At 44.3% G+C, this 26,775-nt stretch overlaps 1 protein-coding gene across 1 annotated transcript in view; it reads left to right on the top strand.

Moving 5' to 3' along the window:
* CC2D2A (coiled-coil and C2 domain containing 2A) overlaps positions 1-26,775 on the top strand; it is a 527,307-nt gene that overhangs the window by 214,093 nt on the left and 286,439 nt on the right. Inside the window, exon 14 of the mRNA XM_078678452.1 lies at positions 235-391. Within this exon, the coding sequence (XP_078534578.1) occupies positions 235-391 (157 nt within the window). The remainder of the gene's footprint in view (positions 1-234; positions 392-26,775) is intronic.

The following is a 26,775-nucleotide window of genomic DNA, read 5'->3' as shown; positions in this document are numbered from 1 at the left end:
TCACCTCTGGTTACTGAGTGACAACATAGACAGCTCAAGCTTCACTCTCTCATAACCCCTTTATGAAAAACTTCCCCGTATTCACGGTTGCCCATCTATTATTCAATATATTGTAATCTCATGTCTTGTCAAAGCTCCGCATTGTGCCGAGTTTGCAAGTATTGTTCGAAAGCAAATTTGAACAGAAGTGGAACTGCTATGTTTGTTTGTTTTGTGTGTTTTCTCATTATGAAGGGAAGCAGTTGATAAGAAAATTGATCAAGAAGCATATGAATCAGAAATTAATTGTGAAGTCAATGAATTATTGGAAGAATACATGGAGGATTATGAAAAGAAAGCCAATCAATATCATAAGGAGTTGGAGGCGTGGAAAGCCTGGCAAAAACAGCAGGTTTGACATTATTCTACCTATTCAGCAAACTTTGTATTAATATTTATAATTTAAATTCATTAATGCTTTGCATAGTACGCTGTATTGTGTAACAGTATTATTGTGTTTTCTTCTGTAGCATTCCTTGCTGGGCTGTATCAAACTTATTCCAAAATAGCACTGTGTTGCTTGAACTATGATCATCAAAATTAACTGTGTGTAATAATATTAGTTGGAAAGGCTTTAGATCATTTTCTGTGGTATTTGTATATACAACTGAAAAATGATATCAACATGAACAGTGTTTGCAGAGTTATCAAATATAACTGACTGGCCTTATTCTGTTCTGTTGCAATATGGCTCAACGCATCAGGGTTTATTGATATCTCTTCAATGCTATACACCTAGGCTAGTTTACAATTTATCTGTCTCTTAGTCATCTCTCATTGTTTCTCTGGAAAATCTGTAATTCTTGTTTTTCCCAGAAGAACAAGTAAAGCTCTCTTCACATTTTAAGGAAGCATATCTTGTTTTGCTCTCCCTCTCAACAGTAAGGGAAAAACAAAAAACAAGTTATGTATAGATTCAAATAACTTGGATTTAGTGTGATCTATAACATTTATAGAATCCTAATCCTTCTTCTGCAACCATACTTCAAAGGAATGTATGGAGGCATCTTTTTGGAAACCTCTTGCAGTGGGATTCAGATGTGATGGGATTTGCTTGACTCACAAGGACCAGAATGGAACCAGAAGGCTCTTTTGGCTATCTAAGTAGATCTAGCACATCTGCCTGGTCAGGTCCACCATTTCTGTAACCCAAAAACACATTTTTTAGGCCTTGTACCGAGTTATCAGACTCGTCAAGTCATCAATGCCAACTATGGCCATTCACGCTTCACTGGTTGCAGTCATGGTCTCTTTGTGATGTTGGTTTGACTTCTGCATTTGCTGCCTACACAGAGGTGGATCCGAGTGTCATCTGCAACTGCAGCTGGTACTCCTTACTTTCCTGGAATAGTGACCTTATATAACTGGTGTCAGTGAAGGTGCCTGGGGTATGCCGAATAGTAGCGTTTGCACAGCTAATTCAGAGGATTATTTCTAATTTTTGCTTCAGTTGTTGAGGGATGTAATGTACCTCCAGTCTGTCTTTTATTAGGAAGCCATTGCATATTATTTCATCTACTGTAAACAGGTTGAGAGGTTACAGTTGTGCCTTTTGGCCTTGTCAGGGATAATGAAATTAGCCCCAATGTGTAACACCGCAGATTCTGCACCGCAACCACACCTAAATCCATATTTACAAGCAGAAGCACTGTTTTGTTTTTCCTCTGTTCACTGAAAGTTAAGTTGTGACTTATTTTTCACTAACTTTACTAGGATAGTGGAGATTTGAGATCAGCTTGTAGTTAACTATTAACTCAGGATTGGCAGACTGATTTTTTATTTATTTATTGAACAGTTTTTTATGGCGCAGAATAGACCCAATGGGTGAAGGAATGCTTTTCATCACAAGAGTTTTATACATACGCAATTGTTTAGTGTCAATTCAATTCAGACTATGAAGTTTCATTATATGGCTATGTGTTCTTTTTTGCTATAGCATTTCTCTCAAATGTTCTCAATATTCTTGATTAACTCACTTCTCTTTAGAGGATTTTGGGGGGCCCATACTAAAAATGGCTGACCTCTAATGCTGTGAGATTTCCAGTAAGGGTACCTGGCCGTTTGATACCTTATGTGGTCTTGTGTCAGCAGACCAAGATGTTCTATGATGAATGGTCCCTTCCATATCAGTTCACAGAGCATCCATTCACAATTGACTCCTGTAGATGGTTTGGGAACTTTATTTTGCGAAGCCCAAAGGTATACCTAGAAATTATCTTATTTTAGTTTAAAGTGTTAAACATAGCTAGTCAAATGCAAAACATACCATAGATTGTTTTTTTACAGATGGTTGTTTTGAAGTATTCTCAAAATTATATAATGTTTTGAAAATCTTGTGCCTCAATTTATGAGGATCTGGTTGTCCATTTGCTAAAGGAATTTTTCCCCTAGCAGATGTGCAGCTACAGTTTGACAGTCTGCAGGTCCTGAATCATGAGCACAGCTATGTGCTGGAGGAAGGCTGAGCTGCAAGCACTGAGGCATTAGTTGTTTTAAGCCTGATGCAAGGCAGTGGTCACTTGCTTATGATGTTGTTATGCAGTCCCGCTTCAGCGATGTGGGTGTGGTGATGGGAACCTGCAGATGCCAGCAAGCTACTACACCAGTACTAATGTCACTTGTATATATGCCCTAAAGGGTCTTTAAATTTCAGTGGTTAAAATTACTTTCTACCACTGATATTTTGACCTTTTCAATGGTAACTCACAACTGCCACCTGTCAGGTGAATATCTCACTTAAAGAGATGTGAACTTGCCCCCAGAGCTGAGACAAAGACCTTGGGTGTTAATCACAAGTGTAGATTGCACCACCAATTCCAAGAGTAATTAAGTCCATCCATTATTTGTTCCACAAAATGTTCTTTACTCTTCTTTATGGAAAAAACAGCTAACACATTTCGTCCAACTTCCATGGACTTCCTCAGGGCTTAGTATCTAAGTGGGGTCTTCTATGGTTGTTGGTCTATACAACAACGTTCTCAGGTATAGTATGTTTCATCCAATAGAACTGTTCTCTCCTGGATCCAGGGTCAGTCCGATATTGCTCGGCTCCTGTGCCACGCTGAGCATGAGTTCATGCTGCCATAGTCTGCCTCCTCGGATCTACAACAACCATAGAAGATCAGACTTAGATACTAAAGCCAAGGGGATGGCTTCTGAAACATGTCGACCTTGTAGGAGGTGACTCATTATAGTACACCACCTACACCTCCCCATTTTTACTATTCTCAGCCAGGGAAGACCATAAAGTTTTTTCGTTCCACTAGCCAGAGAATTTGTAACCATCTCACATTTTCTTTTCACGATCCCACGCACTGAACATACTCAACAATTACTGAATAAATCTCTCCTGCATCTACGTAAGTCGTAGCACGCCCCGTCCCGTAGCGGGGCGGGAAGACCCCAATGATGAAGCATGACACTGAATCAGGTTTCAGTGTCTGAGGGGTATTTTTGATTTTTTGAAACATTGCTCTTCCCACAAATTGAGAGAAGGAGATCTGATACTTTTGCACAATTTTTCACGTATGACTAAACATTCAAATAAAAATAGCAGCACACACATGGGTACATATATATTCACATAATACATGGTCGAATCCCTATGTTGGATAACTCTTGTCAGGATGACCATAAGGGTTGTGCTCAGGTACTTAATTAACTTTAAATAAGTGGCCTACCCTTTCACAGGCAAATGTTATGACACTTGGACAGGGCCCTTCTCTCCCCGCCTCCCTCCAAGCCAGGCAGGCTCCAAACCCTGTGGCAGATGACCTGGCCACCAGAACTAGTTTACAGTGAGTACAGAAGAGGTGTTGTTCATTTCTCTGGCCACACCTATGGGCACATAGGCTCTGCAAAAGGGGAGAAGGGTTTTGTCATCTTAGATTTAGGCAGAGAGTGGCCCTATGGGTTGTTTACAGTAGGACACACAGGAAGTGCTGCAAAAGTGGTTAATGTTGCCCCAGGGAACTTTAGACCTATTGTTTGTGTTTGGGGGGGATGAGTCAACTCAACCACAGGCTGGTGTTATTCATAACTGTGGCACCCACAGTACTCTCTTCAGAACACTTTCAGGATCTTTGGAAGAACAGAAGAGGACTGGACAAGATGTATTTGACTTGAGGAAAATCTAGAAGTCTGGACCTGCTGTCACTCTTGTACCCAGAACAAGGAAGTGGACTCAAAGGGTCAGAAAGCTGATCTACTTAAGCTATATGAACACAACAAGCTACAAGAGGTCTTTTTTGCAACTGCCAGCTGACATGTTCCAACTGGACCTACCATGGACTCTGCTGCTGACCCCCCAAGTACTGGCTCTAATGCCCTGTTCCTATGGCTGGTGTTAAAGTGTACTTCTCCTTACTTTTCCTAAGAGTTGGAAATGTTTTGACCCCAAAGACCTCCAGTGGACTGTCACTAACCTGCTAAACTGATCCGATGAAGGTGCTTTGCTACTAGGGTAAAGATTTTCTGGACTCCAGCAGAAAATCCAATTCAGTGGGACCTCATTATTTGGCTTTATGGGGCCCTCTTCAGAAATATTTTGCAGCCTTACCCGTCACGAAGAAGTCAGGCTGCAAAGATTTGATTAAGACCGAAAGTAGAAATCTCCACCGGGCAAACCAAAGGGCCTTCTCTGAGAATGAAATTCAAAGTTCTCCCACTCAGAGCTGTCCTACCAAAAGTCAACGAATTCACCAACACCTCGTCCAGCAGCTATCTGACAACATGGAGCCCTCTTCAACCACAGCCTACTGTGGCTACTGAGGATTTTTTTTTCATAATATATTTTATTGAATTTTGCCATATCAGCGCCCAGCCGGGCATACATATACATTTACAAGTGAGCCTACAACATTGGCGTATTTTCCACAAAATTATATTAATATGAACTGTGCAAATAACAAGCTGCAAAATAACTAGTCTGTGATCTCCTGTTTCAACCCCTGATAATTCCTTCTCCCACCACACCGGAGGTATATCATTGGGTTATGTCTCTTGTCCATAGGACTGGATCTCTGAATCTAATCTTAGTCATTGGTGGTGATGAGTCCGGAGAAATGCCTCTATATTCGGCCTAACATTTCCAAATGCGTGAGTGTTTTTGAGGACATCTCCTGGCTTGCAACACTGGCTTTTCCATCCCCATACAAAAATCCATACCCCTCTTCCAAATCCCTATGATGGTCGGGGTTTCTGCCCTCCATAATCGGGTGATATCCTGTTTAGCAAGGGTAAGGCCTCAGAAGCAAAGATGGAGTTTGTACTTGTTGCCTCCTATGTCTTCCGTACTGTGAAGTAAAGCTAGCTTGGGAGACCCCACCCCAGAGCCCCCGACAAACTGGTAAATAGCCCTTTCGAGAACCTGTCTAGTTTAGAGCACGTCCATACAGTGTGTAGGAAGGTCTCCTCTGCTCTACAACATCTCAGACATTCTGGAGATGCTACTAATCCCGCCCTCCAGAGTCTATGGTATGTTTGGTATGCTCGATGTAAGTATTTGAACTAGATTAGGCGGAGATGAGCCAATATTGCTGCAACCCCAGGGGATTCAAGGGCTTCCGTCCACTCGTTGTTATCGATGGGGCCTAAATCTGTCTGCCATGTGCCTTGAAGTGTCTCTAGCGTGGATGCACTAATGGAGACTAGCGTTTGATCTATTTTGGAGATTTTATGATCTAGGATTCCCATTAGGTTTTTATTGGATTAGCACAGTTAATTAAAACCATAGCTATAAAATATCAACATTAGCACAGTTTAAAAAGGCAGAAACTGAAAAAAACAATCAAGATTTGAAATCCTGTACATGTAAAAATCAATCTTGTAGGTGCCCGTATAATCGAGAAAAACTGTGCAGGACTTAAAGTAAAATAGATTAGTGTAGGAATGCTAAGTAAGGGGACAGAAAAAGTCTATGATGAGTTTTTTTGGGGGGGAGAACTGGAAGCACGGGGGCCAAAGAGGGTAAAAAAGGTTTTCCAAGAGTCTCACGAATTTTCCAGTCCCAGCAAGTACTTGAGTGTCTGAGGAAGTAAAGCACATGGCCGATGCTTCCCAACACGACCTGATGCCCCATTTTAAATATAAGGGTTATAAAAGAAGTCTTCTGGGGGCGTCCAGGGCAGGACAGCAGCACAGGAGATGCAGCCATGATTCAGTCTGGTAATTGCACAGTCTGCATGCCCCCTCCTCACTTGTTGGAGCCCATCGGTTAAAGGCAGTTGAACGCAGACCTAGGAGACGCATGAACATTATATTCTTCCAAGCCACTGCATTTAAGTTTTCCAGGAGGTAAGATTGAGGTGCCCCAGGGAGGTATGAGTTGTTCGGGGGAGCAAGTCTGTTGATGTTTTTAAACCCTGGGAGTCCATCCGGTGGGAAGTTTGTTTGACCTGCTTATTGATAACCTTTTTCCAGACTGTGTATGGAATAGTGTCTGAGGTTAGTAATGAGTTATCGATCTCTAGCGATTTTATAGCCTTTATAACTTGACAATTCCATGGATTTCCTGGGCTAGCAAAGGTTTCTTTTAGCCGGGCTTTTAAAGTGTTGTCTGTGGCTTTTAATGTCCTTATAAAGTATTTCAGGGTGTCAGCCTCACAATAAATAGATTGTCTTTGAAGGCCCAGCTCCAGTCGTAATCTTGCCCTATGAATGAAATTTGGAAGATGAAAGATTTTTTTATAAATGGCAACTTGGGGCAAGGTCAAGACTAGCAGAGCATGCGCCAGGGAAGGCCTGATGCCCATAGTTTAAGGCGGGGAGAAGAGTAGCTTTAATCACCGGGAGGAGATTACTTTTCTCCAAGAATGTTCCCAGGTCAGCAGTGTAGAGATTGAACAACAGGGGGGCAAGAACGCAACCTTGCTTTAGTCCGTCTCCGGTAACAATTTTTGCAGAGACTGTCTTTGGGCCAGTTTTAATTCGCACCCATGTGTTCTTATGAAAGGAGATAAGGGCTCCTAGCAAACTCTGTGGAATCCCATAGTTATCCAGTTTCCTCCATAAGGTGTTGCGCGACACTTTATCAAAGGCGGCGCTGTAGTCTATAAAGCAGCAGTAGAGAGGAAGATGATTTTTTTGCGCTGCTTGTTGGCTCAGAATAGCTAGAGTAGTGATGTTATCTATTGTGGAGGCCGAAGATCGGAACTGTGGTTCTGAAATTCTGGACCCTACTGTCATCCCAGTATCGAGATCCAATGCCCGTGCCACAAAATATCAACATCCCATGACGAATTTGGTGTCAACGGACCGGTAATGATTATGACATCATCCCTGTATATTTGCGTCATGATTGAGGAATGCCAACACCCCTAAATCGTAGTTTCCGTTCCGACCCCTCAGACTCCATTTTGTAAACGGCATCCATCTTGTGTCTTGCCCTCATGATAAGTCAATTGAGTAAGGTCGAGCTTGATCTAAAAGGACACGTCCACCTCTCCCTGACTCCCCCCTGACCTGTCCCAACTGACTCCCTTGCCTCCAGCCAAACCTGTTTGGGCAGCTCCTCGCCCAGTGGCCGAATACGATAGCATCAATGCATAACATACCACAAACCATTCACCACGTACAGATCATGTTTTCTACACACACACACACCTGTCCGCGTTCCTTGTTTATGGCCAGTTTTATGACTAGGAGGTGCCCTTCTTTATTGGGGTTTCATCGATATCTGATGGGAGTTCCGGGACTGGCTGGGTAATCTATCACGAACGGGACGTCCAAAATATGGGCTTGCCTACATGACTTCGCTCTTTGTATTATTGTAGAAATATGTGTACAGCCATATCATAAACTCAAGAATTCTTGCTTGCAGCTATTATTTCTGTATATAAGGAGAAGGCTTGTTCTGTAAAAACGAACAGTCTCCTGAGAACACACGATCCGCGTTGTCGTGCTTCTAGGACACATGTTACTTGGTAGCTGCCAATAAAACTTGATCTCTGACTGCGACTAGAAGACTCCGTGTTTCTGTGGTCCGGAACAAGGGAGAACTCAGAGGTCTTCGGGTGTTATTCCCTGGCACCACCGGGGTCTTAAAAACCCGGCACCTCAGTTGGCGCCCAACTCGGGGCGGTATCAAGTGGCGACGGTCCAAGCCAGATGTTCGTGAGGAGCTTCGTGTGAAAATTCCAGAGGACGGCCAGCCACTTCAGCGACCCCTGTACGTCGACGTGGTTCCGAAGGTCTTTGCTGCGAGGTTCCCCGCGTCCCGACGGCTACGAAGGACTGCTGCCCTGACTATCGCCTTGTTTTGGACCCAGTGATCCTTGGTAGAGCGAAACGATAGACGAGTCTTCTAGCGACGTCATCGATCTTCAAATACTTCAGTTAAGTATAAGTGGAGCGTCTCCCAGTCCTTAGTTTGATCCTTAGTTTTTGGTATCCTTGAGATACGCTTTGATTTGGTACTTGCAAGCCCCAAAGCCGAAGGACTCGTGTTTTCACGAGAAATATCGTAATCGATAATCCTTTGAAGTTTGAAGCTAAACGAGTGAGCAAAGATGCCTTGCTTTAGCGGACTTGGAAACTTGTTTTGTCTTGGTTGTAGTAAGGACTCCCGATTAGAGGATTCTTGTCCGGTTCCTCCGATTGGAACTCCAACGTATGAGCTCTATGTGAAGCATGGCGTAGGTCCTATCACATATAATGAAGTGTGGATAAAATACACCCGCAAGGATGGTGTTTTAAAGTGGCCCCAATATGGTAGTTTTGACCCAGAAATCTTAGACAACCTAGAGGTCAAATTGTTCAAGAAAAAAGCCCGGCAGGCAATGTTTGACTCTTTTCGCTTATGGCGCAAAGAAGCCAAACAGAAAGAAATAAAATTAGCAAAAAGGAATAAAAGAGGTATGTCAATGGTGCAAGCTGCCGTTGCATACAGGGATAACGAGGAAGAGCAAGAAAGCGAACAAATACTTAGGAGCAAGAAACTAGCAGTAGATAAATGCTACCCGATGTTACCAAATGAGGGACGAGGTCAAGAGGAAAGATCCGAGAAAGATCCGTTAATGTCCCAAATATTGAGCTCACCTCCACCGTATGCGTTAGACGCTACCGCACCACCAAAACATTTTACTATACCGCGCCCCGGCGCACGTAACCCAGCTCTTGCACGAACGCCAGCTCCTCTTCAGCTGGTTTCTACTTCTCCGGCGCAGCCTTCTCAAGGGCCGCCATCTTTGCTACATACTCCATCTACTTCTACCACTTTGCCTACAGCTCCAACTGTTCCCTATGATACTACGTCTGCCACTGTTTCAACTTCCTCTGCTATGGCCTCGATTTCTTCTTCGCCTCAGCCTGTCTTTTCTGATGCATTTGCCCCTCCGCAAGCTTCTCCTTCTATTAGACAAAGAGTGACAGGTACCGTCACTGGTCTGCTTTCACCTTTCTTCGGGTCGCCTAAAACGACCCCTAAAACAGAAGATAGACAGTTACGTAGTCAACTGCCTGATTACGAGGAAAGAAAAGTGCTGAATGAACTAGCACGCCAATGGATTGCGGATACTGTTAGATATGATGTTCAGTCTGTTATGGAAGTTTTCCGTCAATGGAATGCACCCACTCAGAGATACGTATTCGAAGAGATGTGTGTATATCTGTGCGAAGATTTGGAGACGAATGATCCCAAATACACAATGGACGAACTATGGCGTACGCGTTTTAAGTTCCATGAAGGTATGATTACAGGTGCAGATGTTGAGAAAGCGATAGAGTTGTTGTTCTCTTATAGGAGTAAGGGAAACGTCTCTAGATCATTGTACCAAGACGACGTATCAGGTAGGAAAAGAGCGAGACAGTACCCCATGAGAGAGGTTCCTCCGGTTTGGAGGGAAGGCGATGCGAATGTAGTACCGCCAATTCTGCCACATTTCCAGCGTGTATGGGTACATGTCCCCTGGAAAAGATCAGAAGTTTTAGCGCTCAAGCAGACACTACCTGATCCCCGTAAAAACCCGACTGGGTATTATAAGGAGTTATCGCAGACTGCAAACTCATGCCTAATGAATTTAGCAGATGTAGACATGTTGTTTGGGAATGTTGTCCCACATCCTTTATGGAGTAAAATTCGTCATTCGGACCATGACCAAGAACTAGGTGATTCATGGGCTAATATTACCGCTATAGATGCTAGACAAATTGGTGGTTCTAAACCTGAGCCGTTAATAGCCGAACTTCCCGGTAGAATCATCACGTACATGAAAACATTAATGCCTGAGTTACGGGTAAACTGGGACAAGCTATCTGCGTGCAAGCAGAAGAAGGATGAGAATGTGTCTGACTTTTTCACGAGATTTGAGGAGACTTTCACCAATCATAGTGGTCAAGATATGGCTACCGAGGGTGGTCAAAGATTGTTTGTAGACAAATTCGTACATAATTTGCTTCCTGAACTGTGTACTAAACTAAAAGATTCAGAGAGTGCTTGGGCTGTCTCTACGTCAGCGCAGATTTTAGCTACAGCCCAGTACTATGAAAATAGGCGCAAAGACGAGCTAGATATGGTAGACAAAAAGACTAAAGATTTGAAAACTAAGGTTCTTCTCCAGCAGGCCTATCCGCCTCGCCCGGCTAGTCAGCCCAATTATCAACCACAACAGCAGTATTCGAGAAACGCGCAAGGAAACGAGTTTTCCCATCAGCGTCTTCCGTATGGCCCGAATCAATGTGCGTATTGCAAGGAAGAGGGTCATTTTAAAGGTAATTGTCCGGCTCTTGCGCGACGTTTAAACGGTGTTGCAGGTATAAGGGGTAGAGGTGTTCAAAATGTTCATAAGGGTAGGGGCCGTGGAAATTTCTCCCAGAACACAGCTTCTTTTCCGCCTCAGAATTCCATGAACAGCTTTGACCAACAGAATAATGCATCGTCTAGGTCAGCTCAGTACTATGCTGACGACTATTACACCGAACACGAAAATGAGGGTAATGATTGCTAGGACAGCCATGGACAAAGAGAGGGAGTCGTTTCAGTTCCAGTAGATCAGAATGGACCTTATGTCGAGGTGATTGCCTCAGGAGTGTCAGAGCCATTTCTGCTGGATACTGGTGCTACAAAAAGTTCTATTATGCACTCAAAACTTCCTGGCGCACCTTTGTCTGGCGAAATGAATGTCTCAGTAGGTTTCTCTGGCGCCCCTGTTAGAAACCCGATCTCTAGTCCCATGTCCCTTTCTGTTGGCCCATGCGAATTAGAAGCACCCCTCATTTTGACAGGTTGCGGTGAAAATTTGTTAGGTTTGGATTTACTAAAGAGGTTGTATGCGACTTTGTACTGTTCTCCCTTGGGAGTACAGCTTACTTTAGGTAAGAAAGTCGTTTCTCCAATGTATGTGTCAAAAGAAAATATTGAAACTGAATTGTCGTGTCTTCCTGATGTACTCTGGGCTAATGGTTCTAATGATGTAGGTCGTTTGGAGATAGCACCGTATGTCATAACATTGAAAGCCAACGTTAGGTTGCCACGTATTCCCCAATGTAAAATATCTAGCGAATGTGAAAAGGCGTTATTGACGATTGTTTATGACCTGATTGATAAAGACGTCATCGAAGAAACAACAGGAAATGTTTGTAACAGTCCAGTTTTACCGGTCTTAAAGCGTACCGATCCTTCACAGCCCCCTGTGTACAGGTTCGTGATCGACCTCAGAGAAGTGAACAAGGTAGTTATCCCACAGTTTCCAGTTGTCCCCGACATTACTGCCTTGTTGACGATGGTTCCAGCTTCAGCAAATTGGTTCTCGGTGATCGACCTGAAGAACGCTTTCTTCAGCATCCCGATTGCTGAGGAGAGTAGAGATATTTTTGGATTCAATTTAGGAGGACGAAGCTTCCGCTTCAAGTGCGCTCCTCAAGGCTACTGCGAAAGCCCATCAATATTCAGTCAGGCCCTGAAAACACAACTGGACACAATTGTTCTACCAGATGGGTCAACTCTGATTCAGTATGTAGATGATCTGCTGATCGCTGCAGACACTGAAGAAATTTGCAAACAAGCTACGCTGTCATTATTGCATCACTTATATGACATGAAGCACAAAGTCTCTCTCTCCAAACTACAATTTTGTCGACAAGAAGTTACCTACCTAGGTCACATCTTGTCGAAGGAGGGAAGGAGACTGACACCAGAAAGAATACAGGCAATAGCAGAGCTGAGTGCCCCAAGGACACAGAGAGAGGTTCGAGCCTTCTTGGGCATTACATCGTACTGTAGACAATGGATACCGAATTTCTCACTACTAGCCAAACCCTTGCTGGCACTACTCTGTAAAGACACGCCCAATCCTATGCCCTGGTCTGAAGATTGTCAGACGAGTTTCCACGAGTTGCGTGATGCATTGTGTTCGGCTCCTGTGTTGGGAAACCCCAACTACAGTAAGCCTTTTACATTATACGTCCATGAGAAGGAAGGTTGTGCATTATCAGTCCTAACACAACACTTTGGGGAGAAACAGCGCCCATGCGCGTATTTTTCGGCAACTCTAGACCCTGTGGCTAAAGCCCTACCAAGTTGTCTGAGGGCTACCGCCGCAGCAGCTGTCTGCATTCGACAGTCTGCTGGATTAGTCATGAATAATACTCTGATCGTTATGGTCCCGCATGCAGTAGACATTTTGCTAAACAGGACGAGGACACAACATCTTACTAGCGCTCGGCTATCCAGTTACGAACTTACACTGTTAGCAAGTCACATCCACATAAAGAGGTGTGATACACTCAACCCCGCTACGCTACTACCCATCCCGACAGAAACAGACGAGATTGATAAACATGACTGCTGCTTTAGGACAGAAGAAGAGACAAAAGGGAGAGTAGACTTACAGGACACTCCCCTTCCTGAATGCAATGATACTTTATGGGTTGATGGTTCATGTTTCAAGTTGCCAAATGGTGATACGACTGCAGCCTATCAACATTACACACCATTATAGAGACCGCGCGCATTTCCCACAATTCTGCACAAGCTGCAGAGCTAATTGCACTTACAAGAGCATGTGTGTTGGCGAAAGGAAAGCGAGTGAATGTGTACACTGACAGCCAATACGCCTTTGGTGTGGCTCACAGTTTTGGGAGATTGTGGCGTGAACGTGGATTCCTGACGTCACATGGTGCAAAGATACAGCATGGTCAGCTAGTTAATGAGCTCCTCGAGTCACTGACCTTGCCACTACAAGTTGCCATTGTGAAATGCAGTGCACACAAAAAGATTCAAGACGATGTTGGCCGCGGGAATGCATTTGCAGACGAGGTTGCGAAAGAGACTGCAAGGAACACAATGAGTTGGATGTATGTTGTAGGTCCCGCTAGATGGATTACTGATGTGGGAATGTGTGAGGACACCATCGAAAGCGTGAAATCTATACAAGCCGAGGCAACTGAGAAAGAGGTGAATGAATGGAGAGAAAGTAAGGGTAGGTTAGATGCGAATGGTTGTTGGGTCGAATTGTCAGAACACCAGCGATGGCTATTACCTAACGCCTATGTACTTGCAGTAGTAACAATGGCTCATGGATTTGCGCACATCAGTTCGAAAGGAATATGTAAGCTATTGGCCACTGTATGGCAGAATAGCAATATCCCAAAATATGCAGAGAACGTGGTCAGAAAATGTATGGTGTGTTTGAAGCATAATCCCGGTAAGGGAACCCCAACTCCAGCTGGTCATTTTGCGCCTCCAACGTATCCGTTTGAGGTTTTGCAGCTCGATTTCATCCACATGGAGAGGTGCAACAATCTGAAGTATGTGCTCGTTGTTGTTTGCGCTTTTTCAAGGTGGGTGGAAGCATACCCCCTTAAGGACAATACCGCCTTGTCAACTGCCAAACCCCTTGTCAAAGAATTCTTCCCTAGATTCGGCATGCCTAGAATGATCTGGAGTGATAATGGAAGTGAATTCGTAGGACGTGTGATGAGGAGAGTGTGTGAGTGTCTAGGCATACGCCAAAAGTTCCACGCTGCAAACCACCCCCAATCAGCTGGATTAGTGGAGTGCTACAATGGCACATTGAAACTCAAACTAGCCACGGTCCAAGCCAGCACAGGTCTTAAATGGCCTGACGCCTTGCCTCTAGCACTCCTGTCGACCAGAATGACCGTCCATTCTAGATTAGGACTTAGCCCCCATGAAATAGTGTTTGGCCGCCCAGCCAACGTCTGGGGCGTGCCAAGGCCAAAGAAACTCAGCGAAATAGAACACCCCGTACTGCTTGACTATTTGTGCGAATTGACAACTAAATTGCGTGTTTTACACCAACAGGTTCACAGTTCCTCTCCGCCAGCCTCTGATGATCCAGGTCCCTCCATCGAACCCGGCACTTGGGTTCTGGTGCGGAATTTTCGGCGCACAAACAACGAACAACCCAGGTGGACCGGACCGTACCTTGTGCTTCTTTCCACGAGATCAGCCGTTCGGGTGGAAGGAAAGAAAAGTTGGATACACGGGACCCACTGCAAACGGGTCCCTCTGCCCCTTCCATACGACCGGTGGGTCAACGAAGGAATTGCCGACTCCGAGACAGAATCCATACCTCGCTTCATCCCTTTCAGCGATGCACGTTTAAAAGAAACTGGTACCGAAAAGGAGAGTGATCATATTTTACAAGGACTTGTGCCACCGTCAATGCAGTTGGACACTTCAGAACCTAAGACATTGTTTGAAGACCACACCGTACCTGGGAAACAACAATATAATCTAAGGTCAAGACAAAGAGACTAATAAAAAGCAAATGAATGTGATTTCCCTTCCCCCAAGAACTATTTTTGATTTTTCAGCTCTCTCACTCTCAGGGAACTTGCTCATTTTTGATTTTCGAACCGCCATCCGGTTCTGCTGCTAGGGTCGCGGTTGAAGTCTGGGGAGTGCAGCTGGGGACGTTTAGGTCAACGGTTCTGGTTGGTCCAAGGGAGTTACCCCGGACTGAACAGAGTGCACTCCCTGGCAGAATCAATCTACCACCGTGGGCAGCAACTAGAGGATGGAGTATCCTAGGGTAAAGAGACCTACCAGATTCACGAACATTGAAAGACAACTATGCACTGTACTGGCCAAAAGAAGGTTTTTGATAACATGTATTTTAATGTTGTGTAGCATAACGATGTTTTTGACTGGTTATACTCTATTCGTATTCCAAGTTACTTTTTCAAATGACACCCGGCCACCACCTCCTCCTACTATCTCTCCACACTACTTTCACCCTCTACCTGAACACGAGTCTGCCAGAAGACTCGAATTTGTAAATAACTCATTTATTCAACTCCTACACCAACACCAGTCCATAATGAACACATCGAACTGTTGGATATGTGGACTCATGCCACACACAACGGATAAGGGTATCCCATACTTCATCCTGCCATTCAGTTATTATGGATCTCTGTGGGCTTTCCAGACCATGTTCCTGTTCGCCCTAGAACCATACCCGACCCGTTCCATTGAAAGCGATTCCAACAACAAGGCACTAGTGGCAGGGATAAGAAATATGAGTAGGGAGTTCGACACATATCAAACGATCCCTAAAGATGAACTCACTCCATACAGTCGTTGGAACATAACTAAGAATGGGATTTCCCTGAATAAGGGACAGACAGCAAAGAAATCCCGCCCAGTTTGGATAGTGCCCCACAAAGGTCGCTTATGTCTACAAGGTATCGGCAGGGATCGAAAAGCACAATTAGGAAAGAGCATATGCACGGAAACATATGTATTCGCTTCCCGAACTTCCCCCCTATTCTTAGCAGCCAAAGGCACGTATTTCGTCTGCCACGACCAAGCCTATACATGGTTGCCCCCTGACTTCTCAGGCACGTGTTTCATCTCATTTCTGCTGCCTCCCACCTACACGGCCAGAGCAGATTACCATCGGACAAGGACAGCTAGAGGTGTCGTGAGTAAAGACGACACCGCGGGTCAGGAATTTGCAGACTTCGCAAAGGGTTTTCTGCCATTTTGGGGGCCTATGGTGAACAGCAGGAATATTCGCCAGTTATCGAGGATAGTTGAATCCGCCGTGATTACAACGGCCGGAGCCCTTGACAACTTGACAACCGAGCTTCAGTCGGATCGACTTATGACCCTTCAGAACCGAGTTGCCCTAGATATCATACTCGCCGATCGTGGTGGTGTATGCAGAGTGATCCAATCTAGTTGCTGTATTTTCATCCCTGATAATGCACCGACAGTGTACCAGGCCATCTCCAAACTACACGAAATATCTGGTTCCCTTCACGTGGAAAAAGGAGATTGGTCCCTTCTAGGGTGGTTCTGGGGCCTGATCACTGCCTGGGGATGGAAAACACTGATCTTCGTTGGGATGATCTTAGCGCTTCTGTTTATGTTCTGCCTGTGTGTACAGTGCGCTCCTGCACTATGTGGCCTCTGTGCTACCCCATGTGTAAGGAAGCCTGTGTCAAGGGACGAACTGAGCAACAGAATGATGCTACAGCAACATCTCCACGAATTCATTAATACAGATTTGGACTCAGATTAACATGAGTTATTGCCTTATATGAGGGCAAAAGGAGGGTCTGTGGTTCTGAAATTCTGGACCCTACTGTCATCCCAGTATCGAGATCCATTGCCCGTGCCACAAAATATCAACATCCCATGACGAATTTGGTGTCAACGGACCGGTAATGATTATGACATCATCCCTGTATATTTGCGTCATGATTGAGGAATGCCAACACCCCTAAATCGTAGTTTCCGTTCCGACCCCTCAGACTCCATTTTGTAAACGGCATCCATCTTGTGTCTTGCCCTCATGATAAGTCAATTGAGTAAGGTCGAGCTTGATCTAAAAGGACACATCCACCTCTCCCTGACTCCCCCCTGACCTGTCCCAACTGACTCCCTTGCCTCCAGCGAAACCTGTTTGGGCAGCTCCTCGCCCAGTGGCCGAATACGATAGCATCAATGCATAACATACCACAAACCATTCACCGCGTACAGATCATGTTTTCTACACACACACACACACCTGTCCGCGTTCCTTGTTTATGGCCAGTTTTATGACTAGGAGGTGCCCTTCTTTATTGGGGTTTCATCGATATCTGATGGGAGTTCCGGGACTGGCTGGTTAATCTATCACGAACGGGACGTCCAAAATATGGGCTTGCCTACATGACTTCGCTCTTTGTATTATTGTAGAAATATGTGTACAGCCATATCATAAACTCAAGAATTCTTGCTTGCAGCTATTATTTCTGTATATAAGGAGAAGGCTTGTTCTGTAAAAACGAACAGTCTCCTGAGAACACACGATCCGCGTTGTCGTGCTTCTAGGACACATGTTACTTGGTAGCTGCCAATAAAACTTGATCTCTGACTGCGACTAGAAGACTCTGTGTTTCTGTGGTCCGGAACAAGGGAGAACTCAGAGGTCTTCGGGTGTTATTCCCTGGCACCACCGGGTTCTTAAAAACCCGGCACCTCAGAACCCTGTTTGGAAATATGGTAGAATGTTATTTTCTGCTACCCATTTTTCTAATGACCTAAGAAGACACTGGGCGTATACCTTGGCCTCAAGATCTAATAGGGCAATGAGTCGGTAATTAGCTGGTAGCGAGGGATCTCCTTTCTTAAAAATTGGGCATAGGATCGAGCCCTGCCATGAGTCTGGTAGCCGACGGGTCATAAACACGTTGTTATATAAGGGGATCAAAAGCTTGGCCCACTCTTCCAGAGCACATTTAAATACCACTGCTGGAAGGCCGTTGGGCCCAGGAGCACCGTCGTTTTTCATGGCTTTCAAATACTTGGAGACCTCGGCTGAGGTAGTCAGCTTGTGTGTTTCTGTCTGGGTGGTATCAACACGATCTCTTAATTCGATCGCCACAGGATCCGGGGTATCACAGCAGTATAGATGAGTCATATGCTGGGCCCAATCATCTTCACGAACCGCGTTCCCTCTGAGGAGCGGAGCTTATTCATGTGGTTCCAGAACTGGGACAGATTTTTTTCCTTTAGCAAGGCGAATATTTTTAGCCACTCATTCTGTTCTTTTTGTCTCTTGGCGTCCCATGATGATTTTTTGAAGGCTTTGCGCAGTAAAGCCATATTATTGGCAGAGAGCGCGGTGCCTTTCAATTTGTGCAGGCGCACGGCCCTCCTTAGGGCTCTTCTTTGGCTGGCTAACTCCGGGTCAAGAATCAACTTTGGACGTGGCCCATAGGGTCTGTGTTGAGCTTCGGGGCCTGTTAAAACGACTCGTAATTTAGAAATGGCGATTCCCATTAGGAGTTTGCCTTTGTTCATAAGGTATTGCATCAATGTGTGACGGAACTGCAGGTATTTATAAAATTGGGTGCGTGGCATGGAAAATTCTGCCTGTAATTCTTAAAATGACTTGAGAGTACAGTCATGGAGAACATCTCTTAGGGAGGATATCCCAATCTGGTCCCAGCCCTGAAAGCCCTGTAGCTACATCATTTAAGAAAGACATCTGCTGTGCCTCACCGGGGCTTCCCATCTGAGGCGGTCCCACCAGCCCATCATACGGAGAGACTGACACCATGTAATTATTACCACCATGGTGGCTGGGAGAAAGGCCTGTATGTTGGAGGTGTCATATAAGTATGTATGTAGCGAATGGTCTCCTAATAGCCATTGTTCCACGGCATGTGCAGGGTCATCTCTGGCACCAAACCACCAGTCGTTCAGTACCTGAAGATGTGACGCGCATGGTAGAGCCGAGTGTCCCCTGCTGCTATGTCCCCGCAGTATGTAGAGAGGACGCATGAGCATAATGCCACTCTAGTAGCCCGGCCACTCCAAAGGAATTAGCCTAGCATGGAATTAATCTGTCTAAACCATGTCGGTGGGATAGGGTACAGGTGATTTTGAGGTGGTATATTAAGCGTGGCAGGGATATCATTTTAAAAATTGACGAGCGGCCGTATAGGGATAGTGGCAGACCTGGCCAATAGCTAATATCTGTTTTAATCCTGGCCAGGGTTGTGTTTGAGTTGCTCTCCCAGGACACAGTTTGTTTGTCGGATATGAACACTCCCAGATATTTCATTTCTCCAGTCTGAAGTAGGTCTTTTGCCCAATTACTGTCTGAAGAGTCCCTCTCAGTGGCCATATAATAGATTTGTTTACATTCATGAAGAGACCCAATGTCTCACCAAAGATCCGCATGATCTAGAGAATCCGGGGACCCAACATGTGTGGATCAGTCATTAAAAAGAGAATGTCATCTGCATATAGGGCTATTTGATCTGAAAGTTCGGCCAACCATTCAAAACCTTGGATCTGGGTGTCTGCACGCACCCATGTGGCCAGTGGCTCTATAGCAAGTACGAACAATAGTGGGGACAGGGGACGCCCTGTTGGGTGCCTCAGCCGATGGGGAATGATGAGGCGACCCTGCCAGCTACTCATACGAACACTGTTATATCATTATAGAGCACTCTTATATATGCTAAAAAATGAGGGCTGGAGTTCAGACTCTTTAAAAGTACAAATAGATATGTCCAGCTCACCAAGTCAAATGCTTTATTGATATCGGCGAGTAGAGCAGCGGGACAATTTAATCAATCCACTGCAGCAATTGCGTTTTTTATGCGTTGAATATTAGGTTGTGTTGCACGTCTGGTCATAAAGCCCGCTTGGTCTGGGTGAACTAAGTTTGATAGGTGGGGCTGTAGTCTATTGGCAAGCATTTTCAACAAAAGCGTTCAAGAGGGAGAACGGGTGGCATGATCTATGTAGTTTTGGGGGTCGTCCTGGTTTCAAAAAGACCACTATCTCTGCGTGTCTCCTGTCCTGGGGCATGTATGTAGTCTGTGCCGATTCCTGCATGTTTGCTAGATACTGGGAGCCCAGAAGAGGAATATATATTTTATAAAATTCGCTTGTGAAGCTGTTGGGGCCAGGCGCTTTCCCAGTGCGCAGCCAATGCCACAGTCAGCTCCTCCAGCGTGAGAGGGACCTCCAGAGACTCGCGGGCCTCCGTCGAGAGGGTGTGGGAATATCAGCAAAGAATTGTTCGATCAGTTTGGTGTCTAGTACTTCCCAATGGGTATTGGGGAATCGGTAAAAGGTAGCAAAACTGGCCCAGTGCGGCTGGATCAGTCATTGATGTGTTGTTGGCATCATAAATCCCCAGCAACAGGGTGTGTGTCTGTGCTTGTTGACATAATCTATAAAGGAGCCTTCCTGATTTATCTCCCCATTGGTAAATTCTACTGTGTGGCGAGCCACGCACAGGGGGCCTTCCCCATCAACCCCCATGCTATTGTTGTTGGGTCGCACACAGTTGCCGTCGTGCCATGGTGCCATCTTTGCCTTGGCTCTGTATCTCTAGTTCTTTAATGCAAGCTTCCAAGTGAATTAGGGCTTGCCTAGGCCGTTTACGCTCAGCTGCACAGTCAGTGATGTCAACGCCCCGAATTTTGGGCTTCATGGCCTCCCACAGTATGCAAACAAAGGATGCAGTTGTTTTGTTTTGAGAGACATAATCCGTCAGGGCTTCATGTAGGTGTGTGGTATTTCTGGTTCTGCAGATGCCAGACTGATAGTTGCCAGCGAAATGGGGACCAATGCGGACCTATTAAGAGCTGAACTACGTCCGGGTAGGATCATGGCATTTTGCACTCTATATGTGAAGCGTTTGGGAATGAAGATGTCGTCTATTCTAGAGTAGGAGGAATGGGTTAGGGAGTAGAAGGTAGAGCCTGCATCCTTGGGGTGATGGGTCCTCCAGGTATCCTCCGAGCCTGCCATGTCCACAAGGGTCCAAAGTCCAGACACTTGGGTCTCTGTTATAACACCGGAATGTCACCATCTATCTCTCTTGGAACACATCATGTCATTCCAGTCTCCCTCGTTCACCGCTAATCCTTCAGGTATGGAGCCCCACAGATCCTCCAGGTGGTCTATGTAACTTTGTCCCAGAGGCGGGGGCGTAAATACTGATTAATGCTATGTTTTCCCCAGGTATGATCCCATGGACGAATGTGTGTCTACCATGCGTATCTGCCCACTCTGTGTGAGTGTGAAGGGAATCCAATTGTCTATTAAGATGGCAACCCCTCAGGAGCCCCACATAAAGCCTGCCTGAAACGTGTATGTATATCCATATCGGGCAAGACAGGGGTGTTAGCGCCCAGTAAGTGTGCTTCCTGTATTAATAGAATGTCTGCTCCTATATGTTTGCCCTGTCGGAGGACTGCACCCGCTTAATTTTATCCAACATTCCTCGAACATTCCAACTGACTTTGTATAATTGTTCAGGGGTGGTTCCTGTGCCATGTTCTGCTATTCGACTGTCAAGGGGGAAATTTATCGTCGGGCCATATCAGGGTTCTCAACCATAAAGGCTTCCAGACATTGCAGCTATTGTAAGCATAAACAATAACTTTATAAAAATTAACAACCCCTCCCACCCCAATAGCTCAAAAACACTGAAGTATATAACGTGGGATGAGACCTACACCGCCTCCAAAAGGAGGGCGGCGTGGGAGCTCCCCAATGGATCCCCAAAATCCCTATCGTGCCCAATGAACTGGATAGGGTCAGTGTGTACCATTCCGGATGGCCCGTGACTGATTTAGATACTTCAAATTATGTCCAAGAGAGAAAGGTGTTGTGAATCTATCTAGGACCCTAATTAGATATCCCCGATTCAAGCCCTTATGTGGTTATAACAAAACATATCCTTATAAAGGCATAAGAATCATGTCCATATTTAGTAATAGCCAATGCAGTCAAAATACGGCAAGGCTACTCCCATAGACTCCTAGAAAGTACAACGCGTTCTTTAAACAAACCAAGCCTCCAGCAGCCCGGGAAATCCCCCTGCATTTGTTCTGATTTGAACAAGAACTCCTGGAGTCCAGAAAGAACTGTTAGTTCTTAGTGACGTCTTATGTCCAACCTTACGTCAAACTCGGCGCCTTTCAGGTATAAATATACCAACGTTGCCTTAAGCAAACACACGGTGGTTTGGAGCAGAGCGGCTATCTACTTGCCCGACGCCCAGCTGATGCCGGTGCCGAAGGAAGCCGACCCTCCCATTTGACGCACTGAGAGAGACGCTGTCTTTTCTCCAGCCGAGAAATTCCAGCTCCGGTGTTTCCAGTCACCCGTGCGGGTTGCTGGGAGATCGAGTCCCGAGAGAGAGATACAAGACCTCCTTCATTCTAGAACCAAAGTACGGAGCAGACTAAAACCTTGAGAGAATTCTTGATTTAGATTCTTGGCAAAAACTAACTTAACTTAAACTGCAACTTACTTACTCCTTCCCACGTATTAGGCTTAGGTCAGGTACACCGGGGTAGGCATATCTTAGAAGCACCAGTTGAGTACGTTTAGTCAATGATTTTATGTATGTATATATTTTATCCGTTTTAAAGTATCATATGGCTCAGAAACCATATCAATGCTTTTACAGTATTATTTCATAATACTCCTTTTACTGTACGCACTTTACTTCATGATAAGTATTGCATTTGTGGCAATTCATTTCTCTTGCATGAGAAAGAAGACTGCTCAATAAATAACACATTTTTGATTGAAAATGCCCGTCTCTCTATTTCTCTGCACTCCTGGTGAAATTAACCATGCACAATTGACTGAGTGAAATAGTTGTCTATTGTTTTCACACAACTCTAGAGATATACTCTTTATTCTGAGGGAGCAAAGTTGTCATGTTTATGCGGTTGTCAGAAACTAATCCCATCTTGTCTAATCAGGAAAGTTAACTCCTCCCTGAACATTCGAGAACGTTTCTAGTGACCTCTGAGCTAGCTGGAAAACCTAATTAAGGCTAACAAAGTCAGTAGAGACCTAGATGACCTCAGTCCTACGTCTAAACTGGTGTTTGTTATTCCAATGCGCAGAGCCTATTGGGAATATAGGAACTACAATACATGGCGCCTAACGTTTGATAATCTAACGCAAGACATTAGAGTAACTCAGTCGTGCTTTTCACACAGACCCCTTTTCCCGTAAAAACTCCAATAGACGTCTAGAGTGGGTAAAAGGTTAATATCCGCCAGAACTTAGTAGGAAGAGATTCCTATGTATTAGTTTTGGTTTAGTCAACGTTGAAGGATACATTGTTCCAAAATATTGTGCACCTAATCTTTGTTTCCTTGAAACTTGCTCTGCAATAAAAAACTTTCTGTCAGAAAAATGTCGGATAGTGAAGACGAAAGAGAGAGAGCTAGAATAGCAGCTCAACTTTTAACGGATGACACAAGTCTCCAAAATGATGACCCGAATGCTATAACCATTCCGGTAAATGTAAGAAAAACTATAACTATTAAACTTCTAGAAAATGGACTATCATCGTGAGGTGGTACAGTCATATTTGTGGTAGAGGCCCATGAATATCGGCAGACAGAGACATTCTATTCCTGGATACATTTCCCAGCGGCACATGCTGTGACACACGAATTCCACTATTACAAAATAGAGGAATCTCCGGAAGAATACGCTCCTTTCGAGGACGTTGAAATTCCACTAACATATCAAGAGCACCTGCTCTGGTTTAATGGCGCCCTAAAACATCAAAATCACATCACCAGGCTCGGTCCACTAGGTAGACCAGGAGCCACATGGCCAGTTCTAGCCAGCTACACACCACATACCGACATTGAAAAAATGTCAAGCGAAGAACTTTTAGTTAAACTAAAAGAATTAACAAAGGCATATAGAGAATTAGTTCAATTGGCAATTGACGATACAAAATACCTACAGAAATTGAAAGAAACAGATATAGCAGAACAACCTTTTGAACTTGCCAGAATCATAGAAAAATCCTATGAAGAACTAGGTAGAGATAGTTTGGGTGGGAAACAACTAAAACCACAACTAATTGAAAATCCTGAAAAAACTTTTATTAAAAATAATCTGAATACTCCAAAAAAGAGTTGGGAGGGTAATAAACAATCCACTCCCAGAGAAAAACGTTTTCAGTCCAGAGGAACGTCTCCTCAGCGGAGAGATAGATCTCCAGAAAGAGGAACCAAGTCTCCCCAAAGGGAGCCCTCTGAGAAAAGATACAACCTTAGAGATAGGGATAAATTGAGAAAACATGACAGATATCAAGATATTAATACACGTCCCTCTCGATCTTTTCAGAATTCCTCACAGAAATCGGAAAGAAGAGGACGGTAAGAACACAAAGAAGAGCACGTCAAGTCCAAAGACAAGGAACCTGCTCATCAAAGTAAAAAATTACAATTTACAAAAAAGAAGGTAGCCAGTATTAAAATAAAACATGCCGAGGATTCTGAGGACACAACTGAAAAACGGAAAGTGGGCCCAGACAATGCTAGACAGCGCAGCAGAAGTGACCGTAGCTCGCAAGATCCTGATGAATCTTCTGGAGACAGTGGACACGAATGAATACATTCAGGTGGAAACTGCAGACACCAGAGTTAGCAAACCCCATAAATGATATGAAATAACATTGCGTATAGAGTGGGACAAAACTAGGAAAATAAAGGGTCTCTTTTGGGATAACCTTTCGAAAGGCTATGATATCCTGTTAGCTGAGAAAGTCTACCCACCAGAGTTTGTCAGGGAGTGCCCACATGGCAAAGAAATGATTATGCCTGCCTTCTCAAATCATATTCCAATTCATAAAAAATACACATTTGCAAGAAAATGGGCAGTGGCCCAAGCTCCTGCATTATATAAAAATCTTGTAGGATGGGATGAGGATTCTCCTCACCACAAAATTCAGTTAAAAAATCAACCAACTGCACAAAGGCAGTATCCTGTTAAGCAAGAAGCTAAAAAAAAAGTCAGGGAGATCTTAGATCAACTTGAATATCAGGGGTGATTGAAACATGCACCTCACAAATGAACAATCCTTTGTTTCCTGTCTCCAAGCCAGACGATTCATATCATCTAGTTTTGGACTACAGACACTTAAACTCCTGTTGCAAAACATTTGCAGTACAAAACTCACACAGTGCAGCACTAATGAATAACATTGTGCGCAAAAAATATAAAACGACATTAGATATCTCGAATGGCTTCTTTTGTCAAAACATTGCAACTGAAAGCAGGTATTTGACTGCTTTCTCAACAATAGGGTCGCAAAACAATTCTGTCGACTCCCACAGGGATTCAAGAACAGCCCAGGATTATTCTCAGCAAGGGTAACAGAGTTACTACAAATATTTGATGATGAGGCATTATCTTATGTCGATGACATCTATCTCACAGATGATGACCTGGAGACACACTCGAAAAGAGTGAACACCATAATACTTGGGTTCGCAGCTGAAGGGTACAAATTCAACTTTAAAAAGTCACGAATTTCTCACCTAACTGTCCTGTTTTTAGGATATGAATTATCAAGTGAAGGCAAAAGCCTAGCAGACAACTTCTTAGAGAAGTGTACTGTACTCCAAGCACCAAAAACGCTGAAGAACTTACAATCAATACTAGGTTTCCTCAATTTCGGAAGAACATGCATTCTAAATTATGCAGAGAGGGTTAAACCTCTCTACGAATTAATAAAACCTGATTTCAAACAAATCAATTGGACTCAGAAACACACAGAAATTTTAAGATCATTACAAACAGACATGTTAACTAAAACAAAACTGCAAACACGCGCAAACGAACGCAACCTTGTAATCCGAGTATTCCCAGGAAGATGCGGATTCACGTACCTGACCTCTAATGAGGGAGAAACGTTACCAATAGCTTACAAATCACACTTGTACACACAAGCTGAAATGAAATTCAGTTCTACTGAAAAAATTCTAACAGCGGTTCAAACTACTGTAGCAAAAGAAAGAGCCCTTGTCCAAGGGAGAAACATATCTGTATTAACAGCAGAATCAGCCCTTGAGGCAGTAACCAGTCCACGCAATCTGAATACTGTGGCATTAGATCCAAAATGGATACAATGGGAAAATTCTCTTGCTGCAGAAGACGTGAAACACGCATTTGATCCGAAAATGAAAAAACTAGAAAATCTGGAATACGAACATGAATATCGTCTGCCAATCGAAATTCTGCCTCTAGAACAGCATACCTGTGTAATCTACACGGACAGATTTGCACAGCACTACGATGTGGATAAAAAACCTTACAGTGCAACGTGCACGATTGTTAAAGGTCGCTGGCGCTTAGGTAAATTCAGACTGATAATCACCAAAACTGAATCACTCAGAAACTGTACAGCTCAGCGAGCTGAAATAAGATCTTCAAAGATGGCACTTGAAAATGCCGATCGCGAATTCCCAACACTAATAGTGTGCGATTCGCATTATTGCGTCCAGTCTTACAATAATGACATGCAGACATGGATCAAAACGGTTACAAAGATGAGACTGGTGCCACAATAAAGCATAAAAAGCTTTGGGAACAAGTAGTTCTTTTAGAGAAAGAACTACAAAAGACTCACGTGATACATACACTGAGTCATCAGCGTGATGGCGTTCACGTTGCAGGGAATTCATTGGCTAACAGAGCACAGCGGCAGCGGTTCAACCGGCTTCGGTAGTCACAAAAAAGCGTACTAAAAAACAAATAGACGGTGAAACGCTACTAGCAGTAAAAGCCTCAATGAAAGACAACTATGCGGCGTTACCTCTAAATTATCCACTTGGAAATAAATACATAATTGATGCAAACTTCGTTCCTTTTTCTCAAATCCCTGGAGTGGGGGATAAAGTAATTCCAAACACGAACCGGAGGGCTTACTTGATTCAAGAAGCACATATGGAACAGGGTCTGAGGCACCAAGAGATCTTGACATCTGT

This window comes from Lissotriton helveticus, chromosome 2_2, assembly GCF_964261635.1.
Source record: "Lissotriton helveticus chromosome 2_2, aLisHel1.1, whole genome shotgun sequence".
Lineage (NCBI taxonomy): Eukaryota > Metazoa > Chordata > Amphibia > Caudata > Salamandridae > Lissotriton > Lissotriton helveticus.
The sequence above is the reverse complement of the archived record's forward strand: the minus strand, read 5'-3'. Positions and strand labels throughout refer to the sequence as shown.